Genomic DNA, 20,018 nt, shown 5'->3' on the forward strand with positions numbered 1-20,018 from the left:
AGAGGAACTGAGAGAGACTGAGAGAGACTGAGAGAGACTGAGAGAGACTGAGAGGGACTGAGAGAGACTGAGAGAGACTGAGAGGGACTGAGAGGGACTGAGAGGAACTGAGAGAGACTGAGAGGGACTGAGAGAGACTGAGAGAGACTGAGAGAGACTGAGAGGGACTGAGAGAGACTGAGAGGGACTGAGAGGGAGTGAGAGGGACTGAGAGGGACTGAGAGGGACTGAGAGAGACTGAGAGGGAGTGAGAGGGACTGAGAGGGACTGAGAGGGAGTGAGAGGGACTGAGAGGGAGTGAGAGGGAGTGAGAGAGACTGAGAGGGAGTGAGAGGGACTGAGAGGGACTGAGAGGGACTGAGAGAGACTGAGAGGGAGTGAGAGAGACTGAGAGGGACTGAGAGGGACTGAGAGAGACTGAGAGGGACTGAGAGGGAGTGAGAGAGACTGAGAGGGAGTGAGAGAGACTGAGAGAGACTGAGAGGGAGTGAGAGGGACTGAGAGAGACTGAGAGGGACTGAGAGAGACTGAGAGGGAGTGAGAGAGACTGAGAGGGAGTGAGAGGGAGTGAGAGGGACTGAGAGGGACTGAGAGGGACTGAGAGGGAGTGAGAGAGACTGAGAGAGACTGAGAGGGAGTGAGAGAGACTGAGAGGGACTGAGAGGGACTGAGAGAGACTGAGAGGGACTGAGAGGGAGTGAGAGAGACTGAGAGGGAGTGAGAGAGACTGAGAGGGACTGAGAGGGACTGAGAGAGACTGAGAGGGACTGAGAGGGAGTGAGAGAGACTGAGAGGGACTGAGAGAGACTGAGAGGGACTGAGAGGGACTGAGAGAGACTGAGAGGGACTGAGAGGGAGTGAGAGAGACTGAGAGGGAGTGAGAGGGAGTGAGAGAGACTGAGAGGGACTGAGAGAGACTGAGAGGGACTGAGAGAGACTGAGAGGGAGTGAGAGAGACTGAGAGGGAGTGAGAGGGAGTGAGAGAGACTGAGAGGGAGTGAGAGAGACTGAGAGGGAGTGAGAGAGACTGAGAGGGAGTGAGAGGGAGTGAGAGGGAGTGAGAGAGACTGAGAGGGAGTGAGAGAGACTGAGAGGGACTGAGAGAGACTGAGAGGGAGTGAGAGAGACTGAGAGAGACTGAGAGGGAGTGAGAGGGAGTGAGAGAGACTGAGAGGGAGTGAGAGAGACTGAGAGGGACTGAGAGAGACTGAGAGGGAGTGAGAGAGACTGAGAGGGAGTGAGAGGGAGTGAGAGAGACTGAGAGGGAGTGAGAGAGACTGAGAGGGAGTGAGAGAGACTGAGAGGGACTGAGAGAGACTGAGAGGGAGTGAGAGAGACTGAGAGGGAGTGAGAGGGAGTGAGAGAGACTGAGAGGGAGTGAGAGAGACTGAGAGGGAGTGAGAGAGACTGAGAGGGAGTGAGAGGGAGTGAGAGAGACTGAGAGGGACTGAGAGAGACTGAGAGGGAGTGAGAGGGAGTGAGAGAGACTGAGAGGGACTGAGAGAGACTGAGAGAGACTGAGAGAGACTGAGAGGGACTGAGAGAGACTGAGAGGGAGTGAGAGAGACTGAGAGGGACTGAGAGAGACTGAGAGGGAGTGAGAGAGACTGAGAGGGAGTGAGAGGGAGTGAGAGAGACTGAGAGGGAGTGAGAGGGAGTGAGAGAGACTGAGAGAGACTGAGAGGGAGTGAGAGAGACTCAGAGGGAGTGAGAGGGAGTGAGAGAGACTGAGAGGGAGTGAGAGGGAGTGAGAGAGACTGAGAGAGACTGAGAGGGAGTGAGAGAGACTCAGAGGGAGTGAGAGGGAGTGAGAGAGACTGAGAGGGAGTGAGAGAGACTGAGAGAGACTCAGAGGGAGTGAGAGGGAGTGAGAGAGACTGAGAGAGACTGAGAGGGAGTGAGAGGGAGTGAGAGAGACTGAGAGGGACTGAGAGAGACTGAGAGGGAGTGAGAGGGACTGAGAGGGACTGAGAGAGACTGAGAGGGACTGAGAGGGACTGAGAGGGAGTGAGAGGGAGTGAGAGAGACTGAGAGGGAGTGAGAGGGACTGAGAGGGACTGAGAGGGACTGAGAGAGACTGAGAGGGAGTGAGAGGGACTGAGAGGGAGTGAGAGAGACTGAGAGGGAGTGAGAGGGAGTGAGAGAGACTGAGAGGGAGTGAGAGGGACTGAGAGGGACTGAGAGAGACTGAGAGGGAGTGAGAGAGACTGAGAGGGAGTGAGAGAGACTGAGAGGGAGTGAGAGGGAGTGAGAGAGACTGAGAGGGAGTGAGAGGGAGTGAGAGAGACTGAGAGGGAGTGAGAGAGACTGAGAGGGAGTGAGAGAGACTCAGAGGGAGTGAGAGGGAGTGAGAGAGACTGAGAGGGAGTGAGAGGGAGTGAGAGAGACTGAGAGGGACTGAGAGAGACTGAGAGGGAGTGAGAGGGAGTGAGAGAGACTGAGAGGGAGTGAGAGAGACTGAGAGGGACTGAGAGAGACTGAGAGGGACTGAGAGAGACTGAGAGGGACTGAGAGAGACTGAGAGGGACTGAGAGAGACTGAGAGGGACTGAGAGGGAGTGAGAGAGACTGAGAGGGAGTGAGAGAGACTGAGAGGGACTGAGAGAGACTGAGAGGGACTGAGAGAGACTCAGAGGGAGTGAGAGGGAGTGAGAGGGAGTGAGAGGGACTGAGAGAGACTCAGAGGGAGTGAGAGAGACTGAGAGGGAGTGAGAGGGAGTGAGAGAGACTGAGAGGGAGTGAGAGGGAGTGAGAGAGACTGAGAGGGACTGAGAGAGACTCAGAGGGAGTGAGAGGGAGTGAGAGGGAGTGAGAGAGACTGAGAGGGAGTGAGAGAGAGTGAGAGAGACTGAGAGGGAGTGAGAGAGACTGAGAGGGAGTGAGAGAGACTGAGAGAGACTGAGAGGGAGTGAGAGAGACTGAGAGGGAGTGAGAGAGAGTGAGAGGGAGTGAGAGAGACTGAGAGGGAGTGAGAGAGAGTGAGAGAGACTGAGAGGGAGTGAGAGGGAGTGAGAGAGAGTGAGAGAGACTGAGAGGGAGTGAGAGAGACTGAGAGGGAGTGAGAGGGAGTGAGAGAGAGTGAGAGAGACTGAGAGGGAGTGAGAGAGACTGAGAGGGAGTGAGAGAGAGTGAGAGGGAGTGAGAGAGACTGAGAGGGAGTGAGAGAGAGTGAGAGAGACTGAGAGGGAGTGAGAGAGACTGAGAGGGAGTGAGAGGGAGTGAGAGAGACTGAGAGGGACTGAGAGAGACTCAGAGGGAGTGAGAGAGACTGAGAGGGAGTGAGAGAGACTGAGAGGGAGTGAGAGAGACTGAGAGGGAGTGAGAGAGACTGAGAGGGAGTGAGAGGGAGTGAGAGAGACTGAGAGGGAGTGAGAGAGACTGAGAGGGAGTGAGAGAGACTGAGAGGGACTGAGAGGGAGTGAGAGAGACTGAGAGAGACTGAGAGGGAGTGAGAGAGACTGAGAGGGAGTGAGAGGGAGTGAGAGAGACTGAGAGAGAGTGAGAGGGAGTGAGAGAGACTGAGAGGGAGTGAGAGGGACTGAGAGGGACTGAGAGGGACTGAGAGGGAGTGAGAGAGACTGAGAGGGAGTGAGAGGGACTGAGAGGGAGTGAGAGAGACTGAGAGGGACTGAGAGGGACTGAGAGGGAGTGAGAGAGACTGAGAGGGAGTGAGAGGGACTGAGAGGGAGTGAGAGAGACTGAGAGAGACTGAGAGGGACTGAGAGGGACTGAGAGGGACTGAGAGGGAGTGAGAGGAACTGAGAGGGACTGAGAGGGAGTGAGAGGGACTGAGAGAGACTGAGAGGGAGTGAGAGGGACTGAGAGGGACTGAGAGAGAGTGAGAGAGACTGAGAGGGACTGAGAGGGAGTGAGAGGGAGTGAGAGAGACTGAGAGAGACTGAGAGGGACTGAGAGAGACTGAGAGAGACTGAGAGAGACTGAGAGAGACTGAGAGAGACTGAGAGGGACTGAGAGAGAGTGAGAGAGACTGAGAGGGACTGAGAGGGAGTGAGAGGGACTGAGAGAGAGTGAGAGAGACTGAGAGGGACTGAGAGGGAGTGAGAGGGAGTGAGAGAGACTGAGAGAGACTGAGAGGGACTGAGAGGGAGTGAGAGAGACTGAGAGAGACTGAGAGAGACTGAGAGGGACTGAGAGAGACTGAGAGGGAGTGAGAGAGACTGAGAGAGACTGAGAGAGACTGAGAGGGAGTGAGAGAGACTGAGAGAGACTGAGAGAGACTGAGAGAGACTGAGAGGGACTGAGAGAGACTGAGAGGGAGTGAGAGGGAGTGAGAGAGACTGAGAGGGAGTGAGAGAGACTGAGAGAGACTGAGAGAGACTGAGAGAGACTGAGAGGGAGTGAGAGAGACTGAGAGGGAGTGAGAGGGAGTGAGAGAGACTGAGAGGGAGTGAGAGAGACTGAGAGAGACTGAGAGGGACTGAGAGAGACTGAGAGGGAGTGAGAGAGACTGAGAGGGAGTGAGAGGGAGTGAGAGAGACTGAGAGAGAGTGAGAGGGACTGAGAGGGAGTGAGAGGGACTGAGAGGGAGTGAGAGAGACTGAGAGAGACTGAGAGAGACTGAGAGAGACTGAGAGGGAGTGAGAGGGACTGAGAGAGACTGAGAGGGAGTGAGAGGGACTGAGAGGGAGTGAGAGAGACTGAGAGGGACTGAGAGGGACTGAGAGAGACTGAGAGGGACTGAGAGGGACTGAGAGGGACTGAGAGGGAGTGAGAGGGACTGAGAGGGAGTGAGAGAGACTGAGAGGGACTGAGAGGGACTGAGAGAGACTGAGAGAGACTGAGAGGGAGTGAGAGAGACTGAGAGGGACTGAGAGGGACTGAGAGGGACTGAGAGGGAGTGAGAGGGACTGAGAGGGAGTGAGAGGGACTGAGAGGGAGTGAGAGGGAGTGAGAGGGACTGAGAGGGAGTGAGAGGGACTGAGAGGGAGTGAGAGAGACTGAGAGGGACTGAGAGGGACTGAGAGAGACTGAGAGGGAGTGAGAGGGACTGAGAGAGACTGAGAGGGACTGAGAGAGACTGAGAGAGACTGAGAGGGACTGAGAGAGACTGAGAGGGACTGAGAGAGACTGAGAGAGACTGAGAGGGACTGAGAGAGACTGAGAGGGACTGAGAGAGACTGAGAGAGACTGAGAGGGACTGAGAGAGACTGAGAGGGACTGAGAGAGACTGAGAGAGACTGAGAGAGACTGAGAGAGACTGAGAGAGACTGAGAGAGACTGAGAGGGACTGAGAGAGACACACCCAGCACATTTTCTCCATTTTCAGCTTTACTCAAATCTTAAAGTATCTTGACTGGATGGTGAACAGTCTATGGGCCTATACGCCTCATTTGAAAGCTAAGGCGGCGCTGTCACCTCATCGTCACTTTTTAGGTTTGCCACGTTTTTCTCACACATTTTTGTCACATTTTTGCTATATATTTTTTGCATTTTGTTGTCTATTTTGCATTTTTTAAACATATATATATATTTTTTTCATATTTTCTTTGCCTTTTTCTCATTTTTATCTCGCATTTTTGACACGTTTATCTCAATTTTTTCTCATGTTTTTTTCTCATTTTTGTCAGGTTTTTGTTTTCATTTTTCTCATTTGTTTTGCTTTTTTTCCCCTCAAATTTTCGCGATGTTTTTGTCGTATTTTTGTTGCTATTTGTCACGTTTTGTTGCCTTTTGTTTGGGTTTTTTCTCTCGTTTTTGCCATGATCCAGTCCTCCAAAACACGGACCGGATCCAGACACAGTATATTAGTATATACAGTATATTAGAAAACACGGACCGGATTTCTGAAAGTACACTGAGTTCTAATGGACGAGTGGATTTGTTCTAACGATAATAATGGGGGAAAAACTGCACTTATTATAATATTATAGATGTAATTATTATTTCTATTCAGAGTTTTGTTTAAATGTGCTGAATGAATAAAGTGGATGGACTTGTTTATCCAAATGATTTCAGTCATTTCCTTTCAGTCCTTTATTGTTCCCAGCGTCCTCAGCCCCTGTGGCGCCTCGCAGTCTGAGTTTTGTTAATCCAGACTGGTTCAGAGTGTGGGGCCCCCTGGCTGTGAGCGCGGGGGCCCGTCCTGAACCCGATGTGCCCTCACCTGTGTAGCCCTGGCCGTTGTAGGGGATGCCCACGCACTGGGAGGAGTCGCAGTACCCGGCCGGGCCTGGGGAGCCTCTGATGCCCGGGTACCCCTGTCTGCCCGGGGGCCCGCGAGCTCCGGCTGAGCCAGGGGGCCCCGGGGTCCCCGTCCTGGTCTCCCCGGGGGGCCCTGAGACCAGAGAGAGAGGGTTAGACACAGAGACCAGGACCTAGACTGATGTAAAGTGTGGAGTCAGACCTGGAGCTCCGCGAGGTCCTTTGGGTCCCACCACGGATGTGCCTCGGTCGCCCTTCTCTCCGGGAGCCCCTGGAGGACACACTCGGAATTACAACATCACCATGGTTTGTCTGGGCTGACGGAGGCTTCGTGCAGTGCGCCATAAAGCAATAAAACATGACTAAAGTGATGTATATGAGACACAAAGGGCGGGGTCAAGGGGCGGGGCTCCACAGCGGAGGAGGAGGAGTCTGTGTGTCCGCTCACCTCGCTCCCCCTGCAGGCCGGGCTGACCTGGACTCCCGGGGAAGCCGTTCCTGCCCGCGGCGCCGGGTTCTCCTCGTGGTCCCTGAGGTCCGGGAGGTCCCGAGGGTCCGGCGGGTCCAGGGTTATTACTGCGGTACTGACCGTTAGGAATCTGGTTCAGGAGAGTGTTCACACGGGTCATCTGAGCTGTGGGCGGGAACATGCCAGGTACATGTTAATATACATGTTAATATACATGTTAATATACATGTCAGATACATGTTAATATAAATGTTAATATACATGTTAATATACATGTTAATATAAATGTAAGATATATGTAAATAAACATTCATATGTGTCAAATATAGATTGATCTGAGCCGTGGGTTGCCAGGTTTACGTCGATATTGAGTCATAATCTTGGCTTTGAGGCTGAGTTTTGTTTCTTCTGTCATAAAAAAAAAAGTTTAAAAAAAAATGTTTCTCTGAAGTGTTTAGACTCTGTGACTCCATCTCTGCAGAGTCATGTATGGGTCCACTGTTATTCTCCACTTCACCCACAATATCTGACCTGAGCAGAACCTTCAGCAGGAGCTAAACCTGGCAGGGAAGTGGGTCAGAACTAATGAAGTGGTGTTAAACACGTCTAAAAACACGTCTCAAAAAACATGTCTAAAAACACGTCTAAAAAATGTCTAAAAACACGTCAAAACATGTCTAAAAACAGGTCTAAAAACACGTCTAAAAATGTCTAAAAACATGTCTAAAAACATGTCTAAAAACACGTCAAAACATGTCTAAAACATGTCTAAAAACACGTCTAAAAACACGTCTAAAAAACGTCTAAAAACACGTCTAAAAAACGTCTAAAAACACGTCTAAAAACACGTCTAAAAACACGTCTAAAAACACGTCTAAAAACACGTCTAAAAACATGTCTAAAAACACGTCTAAAACATGTCTAAAAACATGTCTAAAAACAAGTCAAAAAACACGTCGAAAAACATGTCTAAAAACATGTCTAAAACACGTCTAAAAACAAGTATAAAAACATGTCTAAAACACGTCTAAAACATCTCTAATAACATGTCTAAAAATACGTCAAAACATGTCTAAAAACATGTCTAAAAACGTCTAAAACATGTCTAAAAACACGTCTAAAACACGTCTAAAAACACATCTAAAAACAAGTCTAAAAACACGTCTAAAACACGTCTAAAAACATGTCTAAAAACATGTCTAAAAACACGTCTAAAAACACGTCTAAAACATGTCTAAAAACATGTCTAAAAACACGTCAAAACATGTCTAAAAACACGTCTAAAAACACGTCTAAAAACACGTCTAAAACATGTCTAAAAACACGTCTAAAACACGTCTAAAAACACGTCTAAAAACGTCTAAAACATGTCTAAAAACATGTCTAAAACACGTCTAAAAACATGTCTAAAAACACGTCTAAAACACGTCTAAAACATGTCTAAAAACATGTCTAAAAACACGTCTAAAACACGTCTAAAAACACGTCTAAAACGTCTAAAACACGTCTAAAAACATGTCTAAAACACGTCTAAAAACATGTCTAAAACACGTCTAAACACGTCTAAAAACGTCTAAAACACGTCTAAAAACACGTCTAAAACACGTCTAAAAACACATCTAAAAACAAGTCTAAAAACACGTCTAAAACACGTCTAAAAACATGTCTAAAAACATGTCTAAAAACACGTCTAAAAACACGTCTAAAAATGTCTAAAAACAAGTCTAAAAACACGTCTAAAAACACGTCTAAAACATGTCTAAAAACATGTCTAAAAACACGTCAAAACATGTCTAAAAACACGTCTAAAAACACGTCTAAAAACATGTCTAAAACATGTCTAAAAACACGTCTAAAACACGTCTAAAAACACGTCTAAAAACGTCTAAAACACGTCTAAAAACATGTCTAAAAACATGTCTAAAAACACGTCTAAAACACGTCTAAAAACGTCTAAAACACGTCTAAAAACACGTCTAAAAACACGTCTAAAAACATGTCTAAAAACACGTCTAAAAACACGTCTAAAAACACGTCTAAAAACATGTCTAAAAACACGTCTAAAAACATGTCTAAAAACACGTCTAAAACACGTCTAAAAACACGTCTAAAAACACGTCTAAAAACATGTCTAAAAACAAGTCTAAAAACACGTCTAAAAACACGTCTAAAATCATGTCCAAAAAACACGTCTAAAAACACGTCTAAAAACATGTCTAGAAACACGTCTAAAAACATGTCTAAAAACATGTCTAAAAACATGTCTAAAAACATGTCTAAAAACACGTCTAAAAACATGTCTAAAAACATGTCTAAAAACACGTCTAAAACACGTCTAAAAACACGTCTAAAAACGTCTAAAACACGTCTAAAAACACGTCTAAAAACACGTCTAAAAACACTTCTAAAAACATGTCTAAAAACAAGTCTAAAAACACGTCTAAAAACACGTCTAAAATCATGTCCAAAAAACATGTCTAAAAACATGTCTAAAAACACGTCTAAAAAATGTCTAAAAACATGTCTAGAAACACGTCTAAAAACATGTCTAAAACATGTCTAAAAACACGTCTAAAAACATGTCTAAAAACATGTCTAGAAACACGTCTAAAACACGTCTAAAACATGTCTAAAAACATGTCCACACATCTCTGAAAGTTGATTCTTGTGCTAGAGTTACATAAATAACCTGGGGGACTATTGTACATGTTTTAGTTGTACTCACAGTTGACGATCTGCTCACAGACCTGCCGAGCGATGGACCTCATCATGTTCTGAGGAGCAAAGTCTCCCTGAAACACAAACAGACTCGGGCTCAGGGTCAAAGGTCAAAGGTCAACGAAAAAACTGTCTTTGAATCAGTATGAAGAACTCACTCGCTCGCCTTTGTCTCCCTTCAGCCCCGCCACGCCCTGAGGACACAGCAGAGACACTACAAGGTCAGAGACACTACAAGGTCAGAGACACTCACTACAAGGTCAGAGACACTACAAGGTCAGAGACACTACAAGGTCAGAGACACTCACTACAAGGTCAGAGACACTCACTACAAGGTCAGAGACACTACAAGGTCAGAGACACTACAAGGTCAGAGATACTACAAGGTCAGAGACACTACAAGGTCAGAGACACTACAAGGTCAGAGACACTACAAGGTCAGAGATACTACAAGGTCAGAGACACTACAAGGTCAGAGACACTACAAGGTCAGAGACACTACAAGGTCAGAGACACTCACTACAAGGTCAGAGACACTACAAGGTCAGAGACACTACAAGGTCAGAGATACTACAAGGTCAGAGACACTACAAGGTCAGAGACACTACAAGGTCAGAGATACTACAAGGTCAGAGACACTACAAGGTCAGAGACACTACAAGGTCAGAGACACTACAAGGTCAGAGACACTCACTACAAGGTCAGAGACACTACAAGGTCAGAGACACTACAAGGTCAGAGATACTACAAGGTCAGAGACACTACAAGGTCAGAGACACTCACTACAAGGTCAGAGACACTACAAGGTCAGAGACACTACAAGGTCAGAGATACTACAACATCAGAGACATTACAAGTTCAGAGACACTACAAGGACAGAGAGTAGTATTTGCAGTATCAGTATTTGCACTAGTAGTATTTGCAGTATCAGTATTTGCAGTAGCAGTATATGCAGTAGTAGTAGTAGTAGTATCATAGTGACACTCACAGGAGTTCCGTTGTCCCCTGAAGTGCCCGGGGGCCCTGCGTTGCCTTGGACACCTGGTGCTCCTGGGGGGCCCTGGAACAGAAGGTCTCAGTATGACTCCAGTGAAAAACATGATCATTTATAAGAGTCTGACTCTGGGTCTGACTCTGGGCCTGAGTCTGAGTCTGGTTTTGGTTCTGGGTCTGAGTCTGACTCTGGGTCTGGGCCTGAGTCTGAGTCTGAGTCTGAGTCTGAGTCTGAGTCTGAGTCTGGGCCTGTTTCTGGGTCTGAGTCTGAGTCTGAGTCTGAGTCTGAGTCTGAGTCTGAGTCTGAGTCTGAGTCTGAGTCTGGGCCTGTTTCTGGGTCTGAGTCTGAGTCTGAGTCTGAGTCTGAGTCTGAGTCTGAGTCTGAGTCTGAGTCTGGGCCTGTTTCTGGGTCTGAGTCTGAGTCTGAGTCTGAGTCTGAGTCTGAGTCTGAGTCTGAGTCTGAGTCTGAGTCTGAGTCTGAGTCTGGGCCTGTTTCTGGGTCTGAGTCTGACTCTGAGTCTGAGTCTGAGTCTGAGTCTGACTCTGGTTCTGGGTCTGACTCTGGGTCTGGTTCTGGTTCTGGGTCCGGGTCTGAGTCTGGGTCTTGGTCTGGGTCTGGCCTCACCATGGCTCCAGGAGGCCCTCGAGGTCCGGCGGTCCCGTCTTTCCCCTGAGGCCCCTGAGGAAACATCAGCGTTAGAGCCTCCACATTCACACGAGCCCCTCTAACCCCTGAGCCACCCACTCACCCGCACTCCGGCCGGTCCCACGGGCCCCGCGGGACCCTGAGCTCCAGAGAGGCCCTGGAGGAACATCACACGTTAGTCTCAGAGTCTCCTTCACTAAAGAACCTCACACTCAGACCATAGACAAAATAATTACCATTAACGATATTATCACAATATTATCTTTAAAAACTATTTATAAATAATTGAGGTCCAAGAATGGATCCCTATGGAGTTCCACAGCATTTTCTATCATTTACTTGCACATATTGACGCAGCTCTTCTGAATAACTGCAAACATGTCCGAGCTGGTCCAAATCCAGATTTATCCATGAATGAAAACACTGAAAAGAACTGCAGAGGATTCTTCTCTATTAAGTCCATTACAGCCACTGATGAGGCCTAATAATAATAATAATAATAATAATAATAATAATAAAATAATAATAATGATAATAATAATGATAATAATAAAATAATAATAATGATAATAATAATAATAATAATAATAATAGTAATAGTAATATTAATAATAATGATAATAATAAAATAATAATAACAACAATAATAACAATAATAATAATAATAATAATAATAATAATAATAATAATAATAATAATAAAACAATAATAATAATAATTGCGGGTAAAGCAGGTTTATTTCCGCCTGTTCTGTTCCTTTTTACTTTGCTGCTCGTCGTCTCAGATGGAGTAAAGTGTGCAGTTCTTCAGTTCCCTCGCCCGGCCAGAGGGGGCAGCGTTTCTCACTCTTTCTGCCAAAGCCTTGCATTGCTGAGGGGAGCGGGGCCCCCTGGTGGCGTAACACTATAATCCACTGAGGTCCAGCAGAGGGAGTGTGTGAAACTGGCACTGATGTTATTGTATGTGCTCACTCCCTCACTAGCGCCCCCTGTGGCAGAAAGCGCTCACTGTTTGGAGCTTGAGGAATAAACTCAGTAAATCAGGCTAGACTTCAGACGTTTGTTAAAGTGAGGCTTTAAAGTTTGCTCCGCTCTTCCCTGAAAAACATCACCCCCAATCTGAAGCCCCATTAATTTATCTGAGAGACGTTCCTCCGACAGAGAAACATCTGCGCCTTATCAGCTCGTAAAGACGCACAGATGCAGGATTTGGGCAGGATTACTGAGGCTCAGGAGCTTTTCTTCTACGACCTGGACCTGGACCTGGAGAGGAGCCACGTGTGGGAGGGAGGGGCGTGAACAAACCTTCTGACCGGGCAAACCGGAGTCCCCGGGGTCTCCCTTAGGTCCAGGACGGCCCTGAAACAGAACGACAGGAGTCAGAGGAAGATCCTGGAGCAGAAGAAGATCCTGGAGCAGAAGAAGGAGGAGAGTGAAGAGGAGAGGAGAGAGAAGAGGAGGAGAGGAGAGGAGAGAGAGGAGAGAGAGGAGAGAGAAGAGGAGGAGAGAGAGGAGGAGAAGGAGAGAGAGAAGAGGAGGAGAGAGAGGAGGAGGAGAGAGAAGAGGAGAGAGAAGAGGAGAGAGAAGAGAGAGGAGGAGGAGAGGAGGGGAGGAGAGGAGAGAGAGGAGAGAGAAGAGGAGGAGAGAGAGGAGGAGAAGGAGAGAGAGAAGAGAGAGGAGAGAGAAGAGGAGGAGAGAGAGAGAGGAGAGAGGAGGAGAGAGAGAGGAGGAGGAGAGGAGAGAGAGGAGGAGAGAGAAGAGAGGAGAGAGAGAAGAGGAGGAGAGGAGAGAGAGGAGGAGAGAGAGAGGAGGAGGAGAGGAGAGAGAGGAGGAGAGGAGAGAGAGGAGGAGGAGCGGAGAGAGAAGAGGAGGAGAGAGGAGAGAGGAGGAGAGAGAGAGGAGGAGGAGAGGAGAGAGAGGAGGAGAGAGAAGAGAGGAGAGAGAGAAGAGGAGGAGAGGAGAGAGAGGAGGAGAGAGAGAGGAGGAGGAGAGGAGAGAAAGGAGGAGAGAGAAGAGAGGAGAGAGAGAAGAGGAGGAGAGGAGAGAGAAGAGGAGGAGAGAGAAGAGGAGGAGAGAGGAGAGAGGAGGAGAGAGAGGAGAGAGAGGAGGAGAGAGAGAGGAGGAGGAGAGGAGAGAGAGGAGGAGAGAGAAGAGGAGGAGAGAGGAGAGAGGAGGAGAGAGAGGAGAGAGAGGAGGAGAGAGAGAGGAGGAGGAGAGAGGAGAGAGGAGGAGAGAGAGGAGAGAGAGGAGGAGAGAGAGAGGAGGAGGAGAGGAGAGAGAGGAGGAGAGAGAAGAGGAGGAGAGGAGAGAGAAGAGGAGGAGAGAGAAGAGGAGGAGAGAGGAGAGAGGAGGAGAGAGAGGAGAGAGAGGAGGAGAGAGAGAGGAGGAGGAGAGGAGAGAGAGGAGGAGAGAGAAGAGGAGGAGAGGAGAGAGAGGAGGAGAGAGAAGAGAGGAGAGAGAGAAGAGGAGGAGAGGAGAGAGAAGAGGAGGAGAGGAGAGAGAAGAGGAGGAGAGGAGAGAGAAGAGGAGGAGAGGAGAGAGAAGAGGAGGAGAGGAGAGAGAGGAGGAGAGAGAAGAGAGGAGAGAGAGAAGAGGAGAGAGAGAGAAGAGGAGGAGAGGAGAGAGAAGAGGAGGAGAGGAGAGAGAGAAGAGGAGAGAGAAGAAGAGGAGAGAGAGAGAAGAAGAGGAGAGAGAGAAGAGGAGGAGAGAGAAGAAGAGGAGGAGAGGAGAGAGAAGAGGAGAAGAGGAGAGAGAAGAGGAGAGAGAGGAGAGAGAAGAGGAGAGAGAAGAGAGGAGGAGAGGAGAGTGAGGAGGAGGAGAGGAGAGAGAAGAGGAGAGAGAGAAGAGGAGGAGAGAAAAGAAGAGGAGAGAGAGAAGAGGAGGAGAGGAGAGAGAAGAGGAGGAGAGAGAAGAGGAGGAGCGAGAAGAGGAGGAGAGAGAAGAGGAGGAGAGTGAGGAGGAGCAGAGGAATCAGAGCAGGTGATGCTGAAGGAGCTTACAGCCTCTCCTGGGATGGACAGTCCGCTGGGGCCCTGAGGACCAGGCAGACCCATTGGTCCTGGAGGCCCATTGTCTCCACGAGGCCCGATCGGCCCCTGGACACAGACACAAGGACTTCAGCGACTTCAGCACACTGCAAACATGCTTACTACAGGCTTACTACAGGCTTACTACAGGCTTACTACATGTGTACTACAGGCTTACTACATGTGTACTACAGGCTTACTACATGTGTACTACAGGCTTACTACAGGCTTACTACAGGCTTACTACATGTGTACTACAGGCTTACTACATGTGTACTACAGGCTTACTACAGGCTTACTACAGGCTTACTACGTGTTTACGACATGTTCACTACATGTTTACTAAAGGCTCACTACATGTTTACTAAAGGCTCACTACATGTTTACTAAAGGCTCACTACATGTTTACTAAAGGCTCACTACATGTTTACTACGTGTTAACTACGTGTTTACTACATGTCACTCCCTGGATAAACCTGGTCAGGACAGAGCTTGTTCTTTACTCACCGCTGGACCGGTCTCTCCTCGTTCTCCTCGAGGTCCTTTGCTGCCGGGAGCTCCCTGGAAAACACGGAACACGTGAGGATGGAACAGATAAAGCGGATTAAGCTGAACATTCCTCCTGCTGGAACATAAACGTCTGATCTCAGAGGAACGTCTGACGTAAAGGACGGATTCCAGAAGATCCAGACGGGAGTGAGAGACGCTTTTCCTCTCATCAATCTGAGACACAGGCTTAACGTCTGAGAGTCTGAGTGTCCAACACGAGGCCCGCGGGCACTCAGGGGGCACTCAGGGGGCACTCAGGGGGCACTCAGGGGGCACTCAGGGGGCACTCAGGGTCACTCAGGGGGCACTCAGGGTCACTCAGGGGGCACTCAGGGTCACTCAGGGTCACTCAGGGTCACTCAGGGTCACTCTGAGGAGCACGTTTCTGGTTTGTTTTAAACCCAGGTTCAGACACGTGTTGAACATATCCAGGAGCAGAAACATGTGACATTTAAAGTGCGACACGTGAGACACATGTTTAACAGGATCAGATTTGACCTCGTGACCCCGCATTAACCCAGATTATTATACGGCTCTTCACAGCGTAAGCAGAAACTTTATTTTCTGATAAACCTCTGAGAAAAATAACTCCGCTGCCAATGGCACCTGAGTTGGTGTTTTCATATCACTCCACACGTACGTAGCAGCGACACTATCTGTCCCGTCACTGAGAGAGAAGTCGGGGAATCGTGAGTCTGACTTTCAACTTACCCAGAGATTCACCTCCATTCCTCCAACTGCGCCTTCAGCTAAGTAGCTAGGCTAGCTGCTAGCCTTGCTGCTTCTAGCCTAGCCAAACGTTGCCGAGCAACGCGCAAACTTTTGGGAACTATTTGTCGCGGAAGTCATTAAATAAACCTTTGGACCTTCATAAAAGTGTACGAAGTTTACGTTGTGTGTGTTCAGTTGGCAAATGGCCGAATAATAAGCGGGAAAATGTAAAGAACGCTGGTCATTATCAGGAAAATAAGCACCTTCAGGGCAAACCGTTTCGCAGCAAGGCTAGCAGCTAGCCTAGCTACTTAGATGAAGGCGCAATTCCCCGACTTCTCTCTCAGTGACGGGACAGATAGTGTCGCTGCTACGTACGTGCGGAGTGATATGAAAGCACCGACTCCGTTGCCATTGGCAGCGGAGTTATTTTTCTCAGAGGTTTATCAGAAAATAATGACCGGTAGAACGTTGGGAAATCCCATTCAAATCAACGGAGCTTCTGCTTACGTTGTGAATAATAAGGCTTAAGAAAGAACGCAAGACAGCGCAATGTAAACCAGGAAGTGAATGTCAGCCGTGTTTCCATCAGTGCAGTCGCCTCCTCTTGTGACGCCCTCACAGGCGGAGGCCAATGGCACATATCGCGCCGCCCCGTGCGCCGCCACGAGATCTGGCCCTGAGTCTCTGAGTGTCCTCACTAAGATAGCAGTACAAACGTGTGTGTGTGTGTGTGAGACTGACCACTGGCCCCTGGGGGCCCGGCTGCCCGCTGGACTGGGAGGTGCAGGTGCAGGCGTTGGGCAGAGCCGGACACTTCAGCTCGTCTCTCTGTGAGGAAACAGGATTTGTGGTAGTTAGTGGTAGTCGGTTCATTGGTTAGTTAGTGCTAGTTAGTTGGTTGGTCAGTTCGTTGGTTTGTTAGTGGTAGTTAGTGGTAGTTAGTGGTAGTTAGTGGTAGTTAGTGGTAGTTAGTGGTAGTTAGTGGTAGTTAGTTAGTGGTAGTTTGTTGGTTAGTTAGTGTTAGTTAGTGGTAGTTAGTGGTAGTTAGTGGTAGTTAGTGGTAGTTAGTTAGTGGTCGTTAGTGGTAGTCAGTGGTAGTTTGTTGGTTAGTTAGTGTTAGTTAGTGGTAGTTAGTGGTAGTTAGTGGTAGTTAGTGGTAGTTAGTTAGTGGTAGTTAGTGGTAGTTAGTGGTAGTTAGTGGTAGTTAGTGGTAGTTAGTGGTAGTTAGTGGTAGTTAGTTAGTGGTAGTTTGTTGGTTAGTTAGTGTTAGTTAGTGGTAGTTAGTGGTAGTTAGTGGTAGTTAGTGGTAGTTAGTGGTAGTTAGTTAGTGGTAGTTAGTGGTAGTCAGTGGTAGTTTGTTGGTTAGTTAGTGTTAGTTAGTGGTAGTTAGTGGTAGTTAGTGGTAGTTAGTGGTAGTTAGTTAGTGGTAGTTAGTGGTAGTCAGTGGTAGTTTGTTGGTTAGTTAGTGTTAGTTAGTGTTAGTTAGTGGTAGTTCGTTGGTTAGTTAGTGGTAGTTAGCGCTCACCGTGGACGGCAGGTCGCAGCAGCGGTCCCGGCTGTTCCAGGCCAAACTGCAGACCATGTCGAACATCTGCAGCTGGAACTGAAACAAAAACAACAACAACATTATTAACTACAACATCTGTCCACATCTGTGTGTCAACATCTGTGTGTCCACATCTGTGTGTCAACATCTGTGCGTCCACATCTGTGCGTCCACATCTGTGAGTCCACATCTGTGCGTCCACATCTGTGCGTCCACATCTGTGAGTCCACATCTGTGCGTCCACATCTGACTGGATGTGTGAAAGCCGTCCCGGTCACAATCAACAGCCACAGGAGGCTGTGTCACGAGCAGCGTCAGGAGGACAGACGAGGACAGATGTTCCAGACGCTGCAGATGTTCAGCTCCTGCAGAAACAGAGATGTTTCTGCAGGAGGAGGACTCACATCAGGGCTGAGGAGTCACTGAAGGCTCATCTCTCCAGCCGGGACACCACATGTCTCTGTCTACACAGACAGAGAGTCGTATGGAGTCTCCTGGTCTCTGACAGGTCTCAGAGACTTTACAGGGACGTCACAGAAACGTCTCACAGGTTTGAGGACAACAAAAAGTGACACAACTGCTTGAGACACAGAGACCTCCAGGACTACCAGGAGACTCGCCTCCAGGGGACGTCTCCGTGGCCAACATGGCAACTCGACCCTTCGTCTGCAATGAGGAGCTGGTTTCTATCTTCTGCTGACTGATGGTCTGATGTCCTGATGTCCTGATGTGGTGAGGAACCTCCACACGCTCTCGCCTTCACTCACCAACAGGACGAGTTCATTTCAAACCCACATTCATGAGACATGTTGGTCCATGTCTGTGATCTACGTCCCTCACATGATCTTCATTAGGAGCTCAGGCTGGTGCGAAAGCAGAGCCGTAAATCAGACATTAAAGTTCTGGATCAACAGGATGAACCAGATTCCCGGAGGAAATAAAGCTTGTTTTCTTTGATTTAGGAGGATCCGTGTGGAAGAGGCTCACACACACAGAGGAACATCTGGGGGGGATGAGGATTAGATCATTATGATCCGCGATGGAGGAACACGTTTCCCCCGAGGCCGTGATTCGCCCACAGGACTTTGAAGCGTCTGATTCAGGCTTAGTGTTTTTAATAACGTTTCCATAGATGTCCTCCATAAATCCTGCTGGACGTGTGTGAGGTCAGACGTTCCTCCGGCTGGTTCCATCGTCTGCAGGAGGAACCAGGACCAGGACCAGGACCAGGACCAGGACCAGGACCAGGACCAGGACCAGGACCAGGACCAGGACCAGGACCAGCACCAGGACCAGGACCAGGACCAGGACCAGGACCAGGACCAGGACCAGGACCAGCACCAGCACCAGCACCAGCACCAGCACCAGCACCAGCACCAGGACCAGGACCAGGACCAGGACCAGGACCAGGACCAGGACCAGGACCAGGACCAGGACCAGGACCAGGACCAAGACCAGGACCAGAAGTAAAACATTTATTACCTTTTCATTTACACAAATCAAACCTGCTTCCATAAGGACAGGTGACCTCATCATGTGAGCGTGGACCCAGGCATGTTTTCACTCATTATAAACATCTCCAGAGGCTGTTCCTCAGGAGCTGCTCAGGTGAAGCTCACAGAGGCTGTTCCTCTGGAGCTGTTCAGGTGAAGCTCACAGAGGCTGTTCCTCAGGAGCTGCTCAGGTGAAGCTCACAGAGGCTGTTCCTCAGGAGCTGTTCCTCAGGAGCTGCTCAGGTGAAACATCAGAGGCTGTTCCTCAGGAGCTGCTCAGGTGAAGCTCCAGAGGCTGTTCCTCAGGAGCTGCTCAGGTGAAGCTCCAGAGGCTGTTCCTCAGGAGCTGCTCAGATGAAGCTCCAGAGGCTGTTCCTCAGGAGCTGCTCAGATGAAGTGTCAGACTCACGGTGGCCGTCTCCCCTTTGCTCCCGATGCTCTTGGACATCTTGCCGAGGACCTGGTATCCGTCAGAGGAGATGTTCCCCGCCTCCTTCAGATCCTTCTGCCCCGCCTCCACACAGTCCACGTTCAGCTTCACCGAGGACGACGACACCATCACGTGGAGCTGACGGACAGACATGGAGAAGCATGAGCTTCGGCCTCGGCGCTGACGCCGTTGTCATGGTTACCTTATGGAAGCTCCCGTGGAAGATCTTCTTGACGGCGGCGCTGTCGAACTTGGCCCTCTGGATCTCTCCGCTCTGGTCCTTGTTGTAGAAGGACACGGTCTGAGAGGAGGCTGAGGAGGAGCACACAGAGGTTAGACCCTCAGAGGTGAGTCAGACGCCCCGCCCCGCCCCGGCGCTCACGGTCCACGGTGAGTCCGGCCTCGGGCTTGTGGTCGCTGGTGGACGCCTGCCACACGTCGAAGGCCTCGGAGGGAGAGTCCGGCAGCAGGCGCAGCGTCACGATCATGGTGAAGGTGTGAGGGAGGCCGTCAGGGTGGAGGTCCCTGTGGGAGAGGAGGAGGTCAGGGGTCAGAACCTTCAGGGTGCTCTCTCTGCAGGGCTGCTGGTCACTCACAGGGTCGGCTGCGTGAGGAAGGCGTTCTTGTGGAGCCTGTAGGCCGTGTAGCTGTTGAAGGACCCGGGCTCCATGGACACGCCGTGGAGGGAGCTGTAGGTCTTCTCCGTCAGGTTAAAGGCCTCCAGCATACGGAAGCCTGCAGGGCCAAAACACGGGGTCAAAACAGAACAACCTGAGGACGGTTTCTACGGAGACGCTGCAGGAGAAACACAGATCTGGGTTTATTCTCTGAGCTTCATCCAGGAAGTGACTCCGGCCTGGTCTTTCCCACACTACTTCATTCACAAATACACATTATTCCCCCTTTTTTCACTTTTTTTCTCGCCTTTTGGCATTTAAGCTCTTACCTCCCGCCTGAACAGAGCACTTTCTCCAGTTTGGTTTTACCCGAATGTAAAGGCTTATTGGAAAAAGTGTTAAAAAAAAAAATCTAATCAAAAATGTGACAAAAAAATAAATAAAAATGTGACAAAAAATGAATAAAAATGTGAAAAAAAAATGAATAAAAAAATGACAAAAAATAAATAAAAAATTGACAAAAAATGAATAAAAAAATTGACAGAAAATGAATAAAAATGTGACAAAAAATAAATAAAAAAATTGACAGAAAATGAATAAAAATGTGACAAAAAATGAATAAAAATGTGACAAAAAATGAATAAAAATGTGACAAAA

The 20,018-nt window shown here is 48.9% G+C and overlaps 1 protein-coding gene across 1 annotated transcript in view; it reads right to left on the reverse strand.

Annotated features, from left to right (window-relative positions):
* Nucleotides 1-20,018, reverse strand: part of col12a1b (collagen, type XII, alpha 1b) — a 133,725-nt gene that overhangs the window by 9,064 nt on the left and 104,643 nt on the right. Inside the window, exons 47-63 of the mRNA XM_079572074.1 lie at nucleotides 19,341-19,479; nucleotides 19,127-19,269; nucleotides 18,947-19,056; nucleotides 18,724-18,882; nucleotides 16,801-16,878; nucleotides 16,017-16,103; nucleotides 14,520-14,573; nucleotides 13,986-14,081; nucleotides 12,292-12,345; nucleotides 11,091-11,144; nucleotides 10,967-11,020; nucleotides 10,337-10,408; nucleotides 9,507-9,542; nucleotides 9,356-9,422; nucleotides 6,610-6,795; nucleotides 6,364-6,432; nucleotides 6,124-6,294 (exon numbers count right to left, since the gene is read on the reverse strand). Coding sequence (XP_079428200.1) covers nucleotides 6,124-6,294; nucleotides 6,364-6,432; nucleotides 6,610-6,795; nucleotides 9,356-9,422; nucleotides 9,507-9,542; nucleotides 10,337-10,408; nucleotides 10,967-11,020; nucleotides 11,091-11,144; nucleotides 12,292-12,345; nucleotides 13,986-14,081; nucleotides 14,520-14,573; nucleotides 16,017-16,103; nucleotides 16,801-16,878; nucleotides 18,724-18,882; nucleotides 18,947-19,056; nucleotides 19,127-19,269; nucleotides 19,341-19,479 — 1,629 coding nt within the window. The remainder of the gene's footprint in view (nucleotides 1-6,123; nucleotides 6,295-6,363; nucleotides 6,433-6,609; nucleotides 6,796-9,355; nucleotides 9,423-9,506; nucleotides 9,543-10,336; nucleotides 10,409-10,966; nucleotides 11,021-11,090; nucleotides 11,145-12,291; nucleotides 12,346-13,985; nucleotides 14,082-14,519; nucleotides 14,574-16,016; nucleotides 16,104-16,800; nucleotides 16,879-18,723; nucleotides 18,883-18,946; nucleotides 19,057-19,126; nucleotides 19,270-19,340; nucleotides 19,480-20,018) is intronic.

The sequence above is a fragment of the Gobius niger genome, assembly GCF_951799975.1.
Source record: "Gobius niger genome assembly, chromosome: 15".
In the NCBI taxonomy this organism is placed as follows: domain Eukaryota; kingdom Metazoa; phylum Chordata; class Actinopteri; order Gobiiformes; family Gobiidae; genus Gobius; species Gobius niger.